The sequence below is a fragment of the Sinohyriopsis cumingii genome, chromosome 2 (genome assembly GCF_028554795.1).
Source record: "Sinohyriopsis cumingii isolate HCF-2022 chromosome 2, ASM2855479v2, whole genome shotgun sequence".
In the NCBI taxonomy this organism is placed as follows: Eukaryota; Metazoa; Mollusca; class Bivalvia; order Unionida; family Unionidae; genus Sinohyriopsis; species Sinohyriopsis cumingii.
Window position 1 is genome coordinate 147,007,993 of NC_142962.1, and position 14,958 is coordinate 147,022,950.

The 14,958-nt window shown below is 36.1% G+C and overlaps 1 protein-coding gene across 5 annotated transcripts in view; it reads left to right on the forward strand.

Annotated features, from left to right (window-relative positions):
• The first annotated feature begins 5,041 nt into the window (after window positions 1–5,041).
• LOC149806034 (uncharacterized) overlaps window positions 5,042–14,958 on the forward strand; it is a 60,574-nt gene continuing 50,657 nt past the window's right edge. For 3 of the 5 annotated variants that reach the window (XM_089950890.1, XM_089950891.1, XM_089950892.1), the window contains exon 1: window positions 14,737–14,863. In XM_089950890.1, coding sequence (XP_089807016.1) covers window positions 14,765–14,863 — 99 coding nt within the window. In that variant the 5' untranslated portion in view covers window positions 14,737–14,764. Of the gene's footprint in view, window positions 5,170–5,212; window positions 5,994–14,736; window positions 14,864–14,958 lie in introns of those variants that run through there. The other 2 variants (XM_089950894.1, XM_089950893.1) reach the window with 2 other exon arrangements.

Here is a 14,958-nt window from a genome sequence, read left to right on the forward strand (position 1 = left end):
CTCATTAGTTCGGGCCAGGAATATTTCCATGGCGCCGAATTCCAATAATCAAACAAGTAATCACACAAATCTAAGAATTGCTTAAAACGGGGCACTACAACCACGTGCACATACTCTAAATTTACTACAATATATATATATATATATATATATATATATATATATATATATATATATATATATATATATATGAATCACGTAAAAGATGACTTAATTGTGTTATAAAAAGGTTATTTGGGTGACAAGCTTTGTGATGACTTCTCCAACCAATTGGGGCGACATCTCCAACCACTCTGGGGCGACTTCTCCAGATACGTGGGGGCGAGTTCTCCGCATACCGACGTAACTTAGAGAAGTGCAAGCGATGGATAAATGCTCTCGCTTTCTGTCTCTGTCTCAGTGTTGTTTCATATGGCAAATATTGCTCACCGATATCGTCTGGTAAATCTTTTAATGTTATCACGCACGCCATTTTCACAGAATGTTTGTCGGAGGTTAAGACGTTGTCAAGTCACGTGCTCGGTAGGCGGCGCGATCTACCTTTTGGCGTAAGGTCAGTTGTGCCTACGACACTGGCACTCAACCACCTCATGTCTATTTTCTCATCGACTTAAAACCTAACACTGCTGATTATTTGAGAATCTGTACGAATCTGTTTCACAGCTGGTGTCAAGAAGGAGGTCTAGTCATTTACACGTCACCTGTCTCGTATTCGTCTGTCAAAAAAATGTGAAAACATGATTCATTTCTTTTTCTTCTACCTATATTTAATACGACTTCATTTAAATCTCATCCTCTGCCAAATTTCATTCGTGGAATATATGTCATCAATCTCCAACAAAATTGCCCAAGTGGGCTTTCATTTGTTAGAGGACAGTCTCAATCATGTTTTTATTGGACAATACATCGTTTATAATACCATATCCAACAAATCGTTTTTATTAAATTTAGAAAATGACCTCAAGCAATTTTTCACAAGTATCTTATCCAAGAATACACACAGTGGTGTTGTGCTAAGTAAAGAACCGAGAGAGCGCAATAAAGTGATGGTACGCATGTTACTCAGATGCGGGAGGGTGGAGGGAACAATGGCGAGCACATAAAAGTAAGGGAACGCAGAAAAAAGTGCGGGAACACCGTCCCACCAACGATTTTGATACTAGCAGTAAATGAACCTTTACGAACTGAAATTATTAGCTCGTTTCTTTGATGGGATCTTAATGCGGAAGCTAAAAAAGACAGAACAGCTTAAAAGACTGGCGAAAAAGAAGAGAGATGCAGCAAGTCCAAACTCTAACAAGAAGATGAAAACCCCTAAAAAATATCTTCTTCAAGAAAGAGTGTTACTGTTGCTACAATGCTCAGGAGCTTATGAAAACCTCACTCAGCGACAGTCTCTCGTCCACACCTTCCACTTCTCTTTCGCTGCTAACGATGATGCCTGCCAAACCCGATTGAAGGCCAGTGTTCACCAATCTGATGAAATAATAAACATCTGTAAAGAAACGCATATCCCTTAACGTCATATGTAAAGAAACTTATATCCCATAACATCTTTTTCTACTGTATAAGCTGCTGCTGCCAAAAATGCCATTTTCTAAGTTAAAAGTACAAGACAGAACAGGCATGTTACAAAGTTTACTGGATTCGTTCAAACAAGAACCGGAAAGATTCAGTTCGTTAAAAACATCAGTAGTACCTAAAGTGCAGTTTATACAACACTGACAATCCGAGGAGCTGAGTTCCAGTATAAAAGAAGAAGCGGTTGATAAGATTTACGTCAGCTTTTTCTTCCTGGAATAAACAGGCCACAAATTTCTCATAATGATTATCAACGTCCAAAAGTAATTTTCTTCCAGAGGAAAAAAGTGTGTTCCTCCTCTTTGGGATATTTTGATAGTAATTCAAATTAAAAGTAAATACGCACACCACGAACATTGAGGGAACGGCTTATTTCTGCCTAAATTTTGTGTTCAAAGGCATTTTTCCCAGTGCATTTTGAACAGTTTACTTGGTTATCGTCATAGATAGCCCTAAGATGGACAGGCGTAGATTGGCTAGCTGAGGTCCTGTAATGTGAACAATTATCGACAAATACGAGTGTAGGCAGCACAGGGGTATATAGCTGTTGGAGCGGACAAGTATGAACATCCAAACATGAAAGAATTTCGGCCATTTATTCGAAATCGTATTGAAAATCATACACTATTTTTCACATAACCAGTATTAAATTCAACACTAGAAAATTTTAAACTAAATTATTTATAAATGATTTTAAGTAGATTTTGTTACACGATTGCTGTTGAATTTAACTGACGTATAATCCTTATGTGGTAATTCTTAATAACGCCGCTGCTATCTCCCACTATACTGCTCAAGCACACCAGCTCAAAAACAAATTTTACACGGAGAGATCACGCTATTAAGACTGTGTTGTAGTCAATCCAGTATATCTAGCAGGTATTGTGCATAGGAATAAAACACTAATTAGGCTAATTTCAATACAAAATTGCATATTATAATGTTGACTTTTGGCGTCGAGATAAACAATTGAAGTTGCATACTAGGTGGCCCCGGGGCGAGTATGAAGGTCAAATGGGGATTTTGGCGCATAAAGACCTCATGCGATAGTGGTTTGGGCGACTCAAGACCTCTTACGCCCGGTACAACCGCCCCGTTTGTCCTCCTGCCCCCCCGCCAGTTAGTTGGCTACCGAACAATTGTGAACTCTGTTTTATCAGAAGTTGGTAGTGTTGCAACAAACATTGTGGTGATGTAACTCACAATACTATATTAAATGTCATATTCTATCTCACCTTTATTTTGTATGAAATCTTCCCAATCGTTTGCGATATCACCCAGGGGGTATTACATTACCCTCGTGTGATTCCTGTTGTCTTTTTACTAGTTGCATCTGCTCCTAATTTTTTTTCCCTTTGTACCCTTTTCCCCCCATCTAATACCTAAATTCACTATGTATTTGTTCTTCTCTTCCTATCTCTAAGTCGTCACAACGTCTTTCCAAATTCGTATGGTGTTTCATAATAATACTATCACTAATAATAATAACTTAATTTTCTAAGGATAATAGAGTTGGTTTTGATTCAATCAACCAATCTTACAAACAGTCCGCAGTAATTAATCTCTAATAAAACTTTTATATCTCTTTTTGTTGCTTGCTGCAATTTATTGTTGCAGCTTATTGTTAGTTTCATAACCAGTTTCATCATATAATTGTAATTGTTATTTTGCAGAAATAACCATTCGTTTTATTTGAACATCTCTAGTGTCGATTTTCCTTGTATGCGATTTCGCCTTCTCGTTGCATTTGACACATCTATTAGACTCTGTGCCTCTCTTTTGCCACTCACGGACATCGTTTTGCTTTCCGTCGCGTCTTGTCGCTTTTGCTTTAGAGCGTTTGCTCTCTCTCTCTCTCCGTGCATCCCTCGTTTGGTCTCTCCTGGATTTTTGTCCTCTTATTGCATTTTTTAATTCCCTGTCATACTCTAGTTGAGGTGACGTTCTAAAGTTTCGTATTTTGCATAAGGTTTGAAGTTTTGAAGAAAGAGAATTTCCCTCTCTTGTTTCTTTTGCCTCTTGTCCGTGTGTCTGCACGGAGCAGCATATCTGGATTTTAATAATAAAAATTAGTTTAGTTTTAATACATTACCAACACGATTAAATACTATTCAAGTAAGTCGTTCATCTAATGCAAACGTTTATTATTTCCTTCATTTCATCGTGCAAAAATATTAGAACCATCATTGATCTATTGTGCGAGAATTTGGAATTGGATATTTCTCGAGAAATTTCGTCAACATCTTTTTTATAATCATTATTACGAAAGCTGCCTATGACGCGCAAATTCGGTTAAATCGAAGCGTTCTCAACTTTTCCGTGGGTTGAGAGTACTCCGATTGAATATTTTCGCTTAATTAGACTGGTTCTAATTCATGTGGGCGGCCAATGCATATTTGCCGGGAACCAGGTTGGTTTATACCATTTATCATACTCTAGTTGAGGTGACGTTCTAAAGTTTCGTATTTTGCATAAGGTTTGAAGTTTTGAAGAAAAAAGAATTTCCCTGGTTTTCCTCACTGGTTACATAGAAATGACTATGTATTAGTCATTAGGTATTGTTGTAATAACGTTTAATTTTAATTTGGTGTTTGATTGGTGCGTGTATTTTGGGTTCTAGAGTATCAAGATGGACCCTGATGTGCTTCTATAAAAAATATTAAAAAAACAATTACAAAAAAAAGCAAACAAACAAAAAACCCGGCTCGCTCTGTCTGGTAATTTTCACTTCCTGTACTTTTGAAGTAAATTGTAAACAGCAAAGCCAATAACTTTTGGTTTTTTTTAAACATTTGATGAATTTTGTAATTCATTCATTGCACTGTTATAAACTGCATATATTCTGGCAAATTTCATCTTCCCTATTTTAATAATTTCTGAAGATAATACATCTTCGATAGCTAAGGTTCCTATAACCCAATCTACACCTTGGCGGATCGAACAGCTGTACTGGTGCTTTGACCAAGCGAGATTTATTGGCTTTCATGTGTTGCCTCCCTTAGTATATAATGCCAACTAACCAATAGCGTGGAGCATTATACATCCGCTGAAAACGGTTGTTACAATTGACCTAATGAAAGATACTTTGTAAGTTTAACATCGAAAGTATGACTATGTACCAGATGGAAGCCATTACAGGTGTACTCGAGTGAAAGAAACCTTGGCTAGAGAAGATGAAGATAGCGTATTTTTTAAATTATAATTCAGGCTGATATTTTGAGCTCTGTGTGTCAAAATGACTCATCTGTGTGCTTACATCATGCACAATTTCCATAAGTACAACATCTAATACAATTTCAGCCATGATACATGAAAGTAACATAGAGGTATGCCAACATTTACTCCAAAGTACATTTTGCAAATGCAAACAACTTAAACCCCACAACAACAATAACAACTTTCAGAAGTCATATAGCCGAGGTTATGCCGAATGGATGTCAATCCAGATCAATTAACAACGGCTTCATTGTATTTAGAGAACATATACAATTAAAAGGGTAAAGACAACAGGGGACTAGTCTAGATCAATCCTTCGTATCATATATTTGTCTTGCAGAAATAGCCGAGGACATTCCAAATTCATCAAAGGTTTGTTGAAAAATGGCGGGTACAGGAGATTCAAAAGAAAACATTGACAAACACAGAAACAAAATTATATAAAACTACTCATTGCGCCTTAAATAAAAGAGATAATTAATGACAACCAGTAATTACGTGATAAAATTTTATAAATTTTTATCCAAGTTTGGGTTCGAATGCTTGTAGTCGTTTCATGTACAGACATGTTTCGTCAGTTTATCTTGTTCCCACGCCAGATTTAAGCATGGTTGCTTCTTTGGTGTGTTTAATAATTTGTTGTTATTTTAGGGCGTTGCGTGTAGCAGAAATAGCTTCACTTGTTGGAATGGTTAGATCAGCACTTGCTGAGACTGCTTTTAAATGTGCTTAAGGCTTTTGATGACATTCCATTGGATAACTGTTCCGGACGTTGATAATGCTAGCGAAAGAAAACTTTCTGATGCCTATTCTTACTGTTCCTTCGTAAGGTTTAGTATTATGATTCCGTGATGTTAGTCTAATAGAAACCAACAGTTCATAATTCACATTGTTGATACAGTTTCTATGGATACCTGTCGTGCTGTATTGATAATGAAGAATTTTTACATGGATTGTCTACCCAGTATAGCTTCATCCTGAAATGGCTTTATATATACGTAAATTTACGCATTCTAATAACGGATGTGCATTTTCTTGATACATATGGATAGCAGGATACAACTGCAAAGAGTGCTGAAGTTTTCTTTAATAGTGTGATATTTAAGATCTGGGGGATTGTTTGATGAGAATAATTGAAATTTGCACTATTGGATAGACAAGTGAAGAGTTCAGCAGAAATGGCAGAAGGTGGACAGGTGAGATAAAGGATATATCTGATTCCAAATATATGGTGTAAATCAGGATCTAGATATGTAAATTCAGGGTGAAAATTTTGCCTCCATTTGAAGATAATGGCATTTTTTGCATAAGTACAGGAAGAAGCTAACCATGAAATAAATGTGGGGTTTATAAATGCAAAATGTTTGTGCCTTCAGTCGACATTTTGGCATACTTTCTTAGAAAATAATGAGTCACACAATTATATGTCCTTGAATAGGCTTTGATATGTTGCTGATATAGTGCAAGTTTTCTCTTACCTTCATGAGCATGGTATAACACGATACTGCTTAATTTTGCTATTTCAAGCGACAATCTATGTTGCTACTCTGGTTTCAATGAATTGCTGTTTTCGATGGGAAATGTTGTCTGATCTGATTGCATATATTGTTTGGTCATGTCATCCAAATTTTGCTACCAAGAAGTGATCACATGACAAAACCTATGAAGGGGATTCACAGACAGCTGTATCATGCTTGAAGTACTCGTGTGGTATTGTTTGGCAATTTCGGCTACTATTAGTCATTGTAGGGAAAAGGCTAATGATTATTCAGTTGTGTTTAATTATGAAGAAGGTTCAAGATTTGGCAAGGTCGCACAGTTTTGCTAGACTACTATGCAGCTACATGATTCCCCTTCAGTGATTGGTCTTTTTCCAGCTAATATTTAAACTTTTAGACCAATGAGAGGAGGGGAATAATATGCAGATGCAAACTTACAATCCCCATCAGTGCTCAAAGAAAAATGTCTTTAGACACATTCTCCAGGCTGATGACTTCAATAAAGTCACAACCCTCCAACTGCAACTACACAAACACAGACTCCATTTTCCACATGCCAAAATTTCCCCCTCTTTTAATGTTGTGACAATGTTACAATAGCTACAATTCAGATATAAATTCAAAGGGGTTTGAAGGTAATGCAAGTGTCATTCATGTTCATCACTATGCTGGCCTGCTTTGTAAAGTCAAACTCCATCAACCAAGAGTTGTGAAATTTATTCTTTTTGGTTTTGCTGATAGCTAATAGCTTCCTAAATCAGCTTAAAAAATGAATTACACTTGAACACTCTTCTGACAACTGAAATGATGATGCTTTGCATTCTATGTATGCAGTAAAATCTGACTTGTAAGAAACATTGCTGCTGTTCACAAACTTTTAAAAAATATAATAAATATGCCTTAAACAGTCTCATTCAAGGCAATAATAATAAATAATAGCTTTTGCTCTTGTACATGCATCTTACCTTTAATGGGTTGTTCCACTTCCTCGTCCTACCTAATGGGCTCACCAACTGCAGCCTTCAAACACATCTCACTAGCTATTGTTAGCAAACAGATCTCACTAGCTAGTGTCAGCCAGTTAAGTAATCTGTGAAATGGTGGTTTTTACCTGACCTCTTTGCCTTTAATTGCTGCTATTTAGGCTGCCCAAAGGATACTTTTACATCAGCTCCAATCATGACTGTTTAACGTTTATGCATGATATATGTAATGGGCATATACTGAAAGTGGTGTTTTTGTGTGTGAAGATTACTGAAAATTATGTTTTCTTGAAACTATACTATGTCATGGGGTTTGGGAGTACAAAATCATATTTTTAGCATGATACGTCATGCTTCAAATCTGATTAAAATTAGATCTCAATTTCACCTAGGACATTGGTGATCTGATTTAGATTATGCTGTGTTATGGCAGTTATGTAAACATCTTGAAAATGTATTTACACATTTCATCAGCGCAATCAAAGTTCCTCAGGCAGATTTTTTCGACAAGCCAGACAGGCACCTGACTTGGAATTAGAGGAGCCTTGGGTATGGGCTATCGGATTTTTTGAGCACTGGTAATTAAAAATTATCAGCAGATAACTGCTTGAGGGAAGCAAAGACGGTTGCTGTCTATTCTTGTCTTTGTATTTACCATCTTAGGTCAAAATCCTGTGGCCAAAACTTAACTGTCCAAATACCTGGCATGAGATGGAAAAAGGTCAGGAGAAACTCAGAATATGTCCTAATGTATCATGAACAGGATTGTTGTCCTTTTTAATCAACATTTATTTTCACAATCACTGATCTGAGCACATGAGGCTTTAGATCATCGATATGCTTAAAATGCTGTACACAGTCCATTTTATTTTGAATGTAAATGAACACTTTTGAGATAATGCTGTTTCTTAAATGTTGGAATTCACAGGAGTGTCAAGACTGCAGCAAAGGTATGTGGGATATAAACTGGTTCTACACAATTTACTATTTTAAAATTAATTTTATACTATTATTGTGTTGTTATATGTTCTGAAAAATACACCTGAATGTGAAAGGTAATTTAGCAATATGCAGAATTCATTATCAACTAGACAGAGCTTGTGAGTGGGTATACAGACATCTCGGAAACACTTAATTGCCTGTATTTGGATGCATTTTGAAAAATCTGGAATGCAGAAAATAACTTACATGGGAGTCCTCTTTATGCATGCAATAGCTGGGCAGCAAATTCAAGGACTTGTCAGTCCTGCTTCAACCACCAGCAGAGTTGGGAAAATGTTTTGATCACTTAATCAGTTTAGTTGTGCTGATATTTACAATGACAGGATTCGTTGGCTGAAAGCCCCACAGCTGTGCATGTTGTCATTATAAGAGTACATCAGAAGAACATGACACAATAGCTGGGTGACAAGTTCAAAGACATCATCCAGCTGCTGGAGGGGTGGGGAATGTACAATGACTGAATTTAGAAGCAAGAAGTCCCAGAGATGTACATGTGATCATTATAAGTGTACCTTAAATGAACAACTTTAGCTTTCATCATTGTGTTTATTTCCGAGTGTAGCTGAATAAGTAGTGCATGTGACTTTGAATTCAAGGCACATCGAGACTTAGACAAAGTGCAGTTTGCAAATTTGGATAAGTATTTTGGGGTTACATGGCAAATTGACAAAGATTATAATGAGATTTAGAAGAGTGCTTAAGTTGCTAGAACTGATAGTTTGGATGGGACGGTAGCCAAGTGCAAGAAAGTGCGATGCCTGGCTTAGAGTTTGGACTAAGACCTTTTCTTGGATTGACAAAATTCAGTCTCACTCTGATGGACAAACAAGAGCTATATGTCAGTGGTGTAAAGAATGTGAAAAAATAAAACCAATGGCAACCACTGTTTTTTGTCCAGTTTGTAAAATTCCACATTTTCTGGGAGGGAACAGCAACTTTTGCTGGTGGAGCTCCTAGTTTTACCACTATAGGAGTCCAGGACTCCTAGTTTAAAATCCTAGCGAGACCTCTAGGCATCACTGGATGAAGGTTAGAATGTTTGAGATTATCTTTGACATTTATGACAGAGGAAGAGGGAATCAGGTTTGACTTGATTGGAGTAACGTTTGATCAGATATCTGCATTTGTTTGATTGTCCATCAACATATACTTGATTCTTCTGGCATCTTTAAAAAATATTATTTTAAATGCTATCTACTGTGCATACATTTTTATGCTTAAAATTTACCCTAATCCTTTTTAAAAAAGGAAAAAATTATTATTACTGGTATTATTATTATTATTCTCTCCTCCCCCCCAATCATATTCTTGTGTGTTTTATCCCCAGATTAAAGAAACCAGTCTCAGAGGTCTCACTAGGATTTTAAAACTAGGAGTCCAGGACTCCCATTTTGGTAAAAATAGGAGTCCTACCATCAAAAGTTTCAGTCCCTTCTTTCCTACAGAATCAACACAGACATGAGTGCATCTATTTTTAGATGGAGAGGTTTTCGTAATGTAATCACTCACTATAATAAAGCTTCATTACAACAGTCCACTGACATGATCACAAATTTATGGCTTATTTATTTGTATACGTACTTGTAGTAATTTTAGGCAAATAAATAGTATCTGATTTTGGTGCTTTTTCCTGTATTTTCGCAAATACGTGTACAGTCAAAAAACAGCTTAGACCGTAAAGTGCATCTCGTGAATTCCACAACATAGCATTGTCCCATATGTTTCTGACCTACATAATTTGCATTTTAAAGTTAAATCTTTAATAAAATAATACCTAGGCTTTGGTTTCAATGATTTGTATATTTTTTCTGAATGTATTTGCCCGATGATTTTAGAAAACAGACAGTCTAATAAACTGGTACATCCCAGACATAGTGAAGTCCGCCATTATTTCCCGTTAGGCCTACTGGTTCACTTACAGTTTGAAACTAATTTTATGATGAAATAGTGTATAAGAGCCAGTTAATAAATATCCAGATCACTGATTCTGATCTTAAAACACAAGTTTGTATGTTTTATCATCAAAGGATGTCATGCAGGAAATTGATAGTTGCTACCTTACTAGGAAAAGGGTTAATGGTCAATCAGCTATCAAAAGATAATGCTTGTGAATGGGCAAGAGTTTGTTTGTCAGCGTAACTGATACAAAAAACTAGGCCTAGCTACTGATGCCTTGATGAATACATTTCGCTACAACACTAGAACTAACCAGGCTAAGGTGAGGGGCATTAAAATAAAAATATGGTATGGTCAGTCAATGTACCTCTTAAATAATCACAGGGCAAAGTTGTTTTTGCTTTCCTAACAGAAGGAGGCGAAGTTTACATTTTTAGGCGACTTGTCACTCACTTACATATGGCATTTTGTCTAAGTTTCAACATGTCTTGATTCTGAGATCACGTGCACTGCTTATTCCACTACATTCGGAAATGAACACAATAACAAAAGCTAAAGTTGTTTATTTAATGTACTTTTATGAATGACCACATATACATCTCTGGGTCTTTCTGCCTCTGAATTCAATCACTGTAAATATTAGAACATTTTCCCACCCGGCTGCCAGTCAAATCCTTTGAACTTGTGGCCAAGCTATTGTATCATGTTCTTTTTGATGTACTCTTATAAAATGGCAACGTGTATGTACATTAAGGGGACTTTCAATCACTGAATTCTGTCATTGTAAATATCAGCACAGCTAATTGATCAACACATTTTCCCACAAAGCAGATGGCTGAAGCAGGACTATCAAGTCTTTGAATTTTGCCGCACACCTATAACATATGGAGGACTCCTGCCTCAGTGATTTTCTGCGTACCAGATCACAAATTGGTGTCCAAGTACGCGTAATTAAGCAATTCCGAGATCTCTGTAGTCTGTTGGGACCAGAAAAATTCTACCATTGCAGTGATGTTTTAGAGGTAGATGAATTTGCTATGTGTATGATGATAGTTGTGTGAGTTGTAATCTACAGATTGTAACTGAAGGGTAGATGAATTTGCTATGTGTATGATGATAGTTGTATGAGTTGTAATCTACAGATTGTAACTAAAGGGTAGATGAATTTGCTGCATGTATGATGATAGTTGTATAAGTTTTAATCTACAGACTAAACTAAAGAGGAATGATTCACCTTACACTATAGCTGACATCCTGTAAAAGACATTATGCTGACATTAGACAGCTTTCAGATAAAAAACTGGGAAGTGTTTACACTCAAGCCTACAATTTACTAGCTACATTATTGATATAATAGGCAGGGAAACTTTGAGTGGGGTGCAATCACCCAAGCAAGATATTTATCAGAGAGGGCCAGTTAACATAAAACATAAAACACCCTTACTCAACAGACAAGTGAATATTGTGTGGACATGAGAAATTACATACAATTCAGACAGAAAACAACTGCTGACCTGAAAAATCTTTGGATGATTTACGGTCTTTCTTAGGAATTCATGTAGTGAAAAAATACCCTGTGGTACATACCACCAGAAAAAATACCACTGTATACTGGTATTATTGTGCACCTCTAATATATATATATATATTGGCTTCACCCTCAACATTTCTCCACCTGCAAACATTATTGATGAAATTTCCCATTAAAACGACTCTATATATGATGAATTTAACACTTTCACTGATGGAATTATGTCAACATTTTTTAACAGAAATTGTCCAATTGAGATTTTTGATGGTGTTTTGAAAAGTTATTTTTTCCCGTACATTTTCAGTCACTGAAATGTATAATAAGACTAAAATCAAAATATTCCTTTCATTGTTGAGTGTAATCTTAGGTTACCCTATCTAGGTAGGATTATCAGCGAATATTGGGATCCATCACAGTTATCTTGTAAGCTAAAATGTTAAATCTCTTCACAAAAGCAAGCCTGTACTTGCTTACAAACAAGCTAAGGATTTGTGTATTCTGAATTCATAAAAAAAACCATATGCAGTGGTTTATGTACTAAATGTAATAGATACAAATGTTGGAACTTTTTTTTATTATTAGTGAAAATACTTATTTAAATAGCATTCATGTACCATATTTACTCACTTAAAAGACGAATCCAACTCCAAAATGCATGGACCCTCATCTGCCATTGCATAATGCACCATCAGATCTGTGTCTGTGCACATTGTTAGGAGTAATCAGAAAAACAAACAACTTAGACCCTGATCTGCATGTGCTATGCCATATTAGGATTTTTGTTGTCTGCAGTTTGACTTATAAGCAAGTATAAATGGCACACTATTGTAAAATTTAGGATGGTGAATGATACTAACATTGCAACCTAAGAAGTCTGATAACTTGTAGAAGTTGCAGGATTCAGTATGATGACATTTATTTCACATAAATAACTTTAGCAATCCACAAGTTTCATCTCATGTTGCCACATATTTAGGTGAGAGAGTGGTCTAGCACTCGCCTTTATGAATCACTGATGTCTCACCTCTGTCCATGTGGGATTGAGTATTGGGCTTGGCTAGTGTGGGTATGTGAAAATGCTTGCCAGTAGCTTCCCATGGGTTGGTGGTTCTTAACTGGGTTTTCCCAGGTTCTTCCTTTGCAGTTATACTGGGTGCCATGTATAGCCTATCTTGGACTGAAAAACGGCATTAAACCCAAAATAACAGCAACAAAAATCCACACATTTTAGTGATGGCTTCCATAAGTGAAAGATGTTTCATTTATACCATTTGATATTGTTAATTCTGAAATTTATGGGGAAACCTGATTGATTTACTGTTTGGATATTGTCTATCCAAATGATTGCAATTCCAAGATTAGATACAAGCTTCATTAATTGATAAATTCCTAATATTCAATTATTTCTGCATATTTGAATTAAAACTTTATTATATAAATTCTACTATAATACAGTTGCTGATGTTGATTAGTATACTGAGCACTGAAGTTCATAATTTGATTAATTGTTGATTGATCATTTTCTTTGGATTAAAGGTAATTTCTAATTGGAGAGCCAGAGGACTGATGATCATTTAGCAGACTTGTTGTCCAGTGGGCAACCATGCTTTTTCAAAATTGTTCAACCCTTGTATGGCCTTTTACAATAAGTCTGTTCTTTTTATCACAGTTTATTTGGAAATAGTTTTAGTTATCATCACCCAAAGGACTAATTGCAGACGCATCTTAGGGTTTAGCAAGATGTCATATAGAGATGAATGAATTATTCCCCACTTATTGACAGGGAATAGGAAACAGATCATGGCATACGATCAGATCAATTACACATAAGTTATTGATAGAATAGTGGAAATGTATGTTTGATTGTAAAATTTGAACCAGTACCTAACATTAATTCTTAATTTTCACATTATTACTCAAATGTTCACAGAAGAGAAAACATCACTCTAAGATAAAAACAATTCTGATCAAATAAATATTTCACATTGATGTGTGTGTGTAGGGATGGAAAATAGTTGAATGCTTCCGACATGGCAGTCTTACTATGTATAAATTTAATGAGATTTTGCCATTGATGTGAGGGGCCCCGAGTGGTCTAAAGCGCTGTCTGTTACGGATCACTGCCATCTAACCTCTGTCTGCGTGGGTTCGAGTCTCGGATTCAGCCAATGTTGGTATGTGAGAAAGCTTGCCAGTAGCTTCTCGTGGGTCGGTGGTTCTTTCTGGGGTTTTCCCCAGGTTCTTCCTCCACCATTAATACTGGCCGCCATGTATAGCCTATCGTGTTCTGAAAAATGGCGTTAAACATACAACAACAACAACCATTCATGTGTCAAACCTGGACAGGTTCATCATCACCTCTTATAAGGTCAGCTGATCATTTATACAGTATATTGTAAACATATGTATTACCAGCTATACTTTTTTATAAGATGAGTTCACCTGCAAACTGCACAGACCCAGATCTGCTGTTGCATTATGTGATAGCAGATTTGGGTCTGTGCAGTTTGTTAGGAGTCGTCAGTAGGACAAGTAACATAGACTGATCTTCCTGCACATTGTGATACAGCAGATCAGGATCTTTGTTGTTTGCAGTTTGGCTCAACTTGTAAGTGAGTATATACAATTATAATAAAATATTTACTCACTGACATATAAGTGAGTATGCAACGTTATAATCAGATATTTACTCACTGACTTTAACTTATACCTTGTAGCTCATATTTTGGTCACACTATGATGACCCCAAGACTTCTGTGTAAAATGTTTTGACACAGCATTTGGCACAATTTTTAACCCATGAATAACACATGTAACATCAAGGATAAGACACTGACATTTAAATAGCCATGCATTGTTTCCAAGTAAAGTTTGTCACTTACACTAAATTGACCTTGGTTTTGTTTACATTTCTTTTGTTCTTGTCCCCTGTATAAATGGCAGACAGTGTGTTTCTTTTGATTAGACAGAGATTCTTTTGTCTGATAACAGCTATATAAACAGGTGAAATCATTTCAAATAGATTGCTTACTTAAACTATCGATGCATGTTAAAATATGTTCCATCGGGATGGAAGATACTCATTTCGTAAAAAGATAATTCATGCAGTGGAAATGGGAATAGATTTGACTCCTTTTAGGGCCAGGCTTCGCATGGTATGTTCATTTTTTCAGGGATTTTGCCTTGAATGAAGTACACGTCATCTTGATTTTTATGTATCAGCATATTGGGTGAAAAAGAGGTGAGGCAC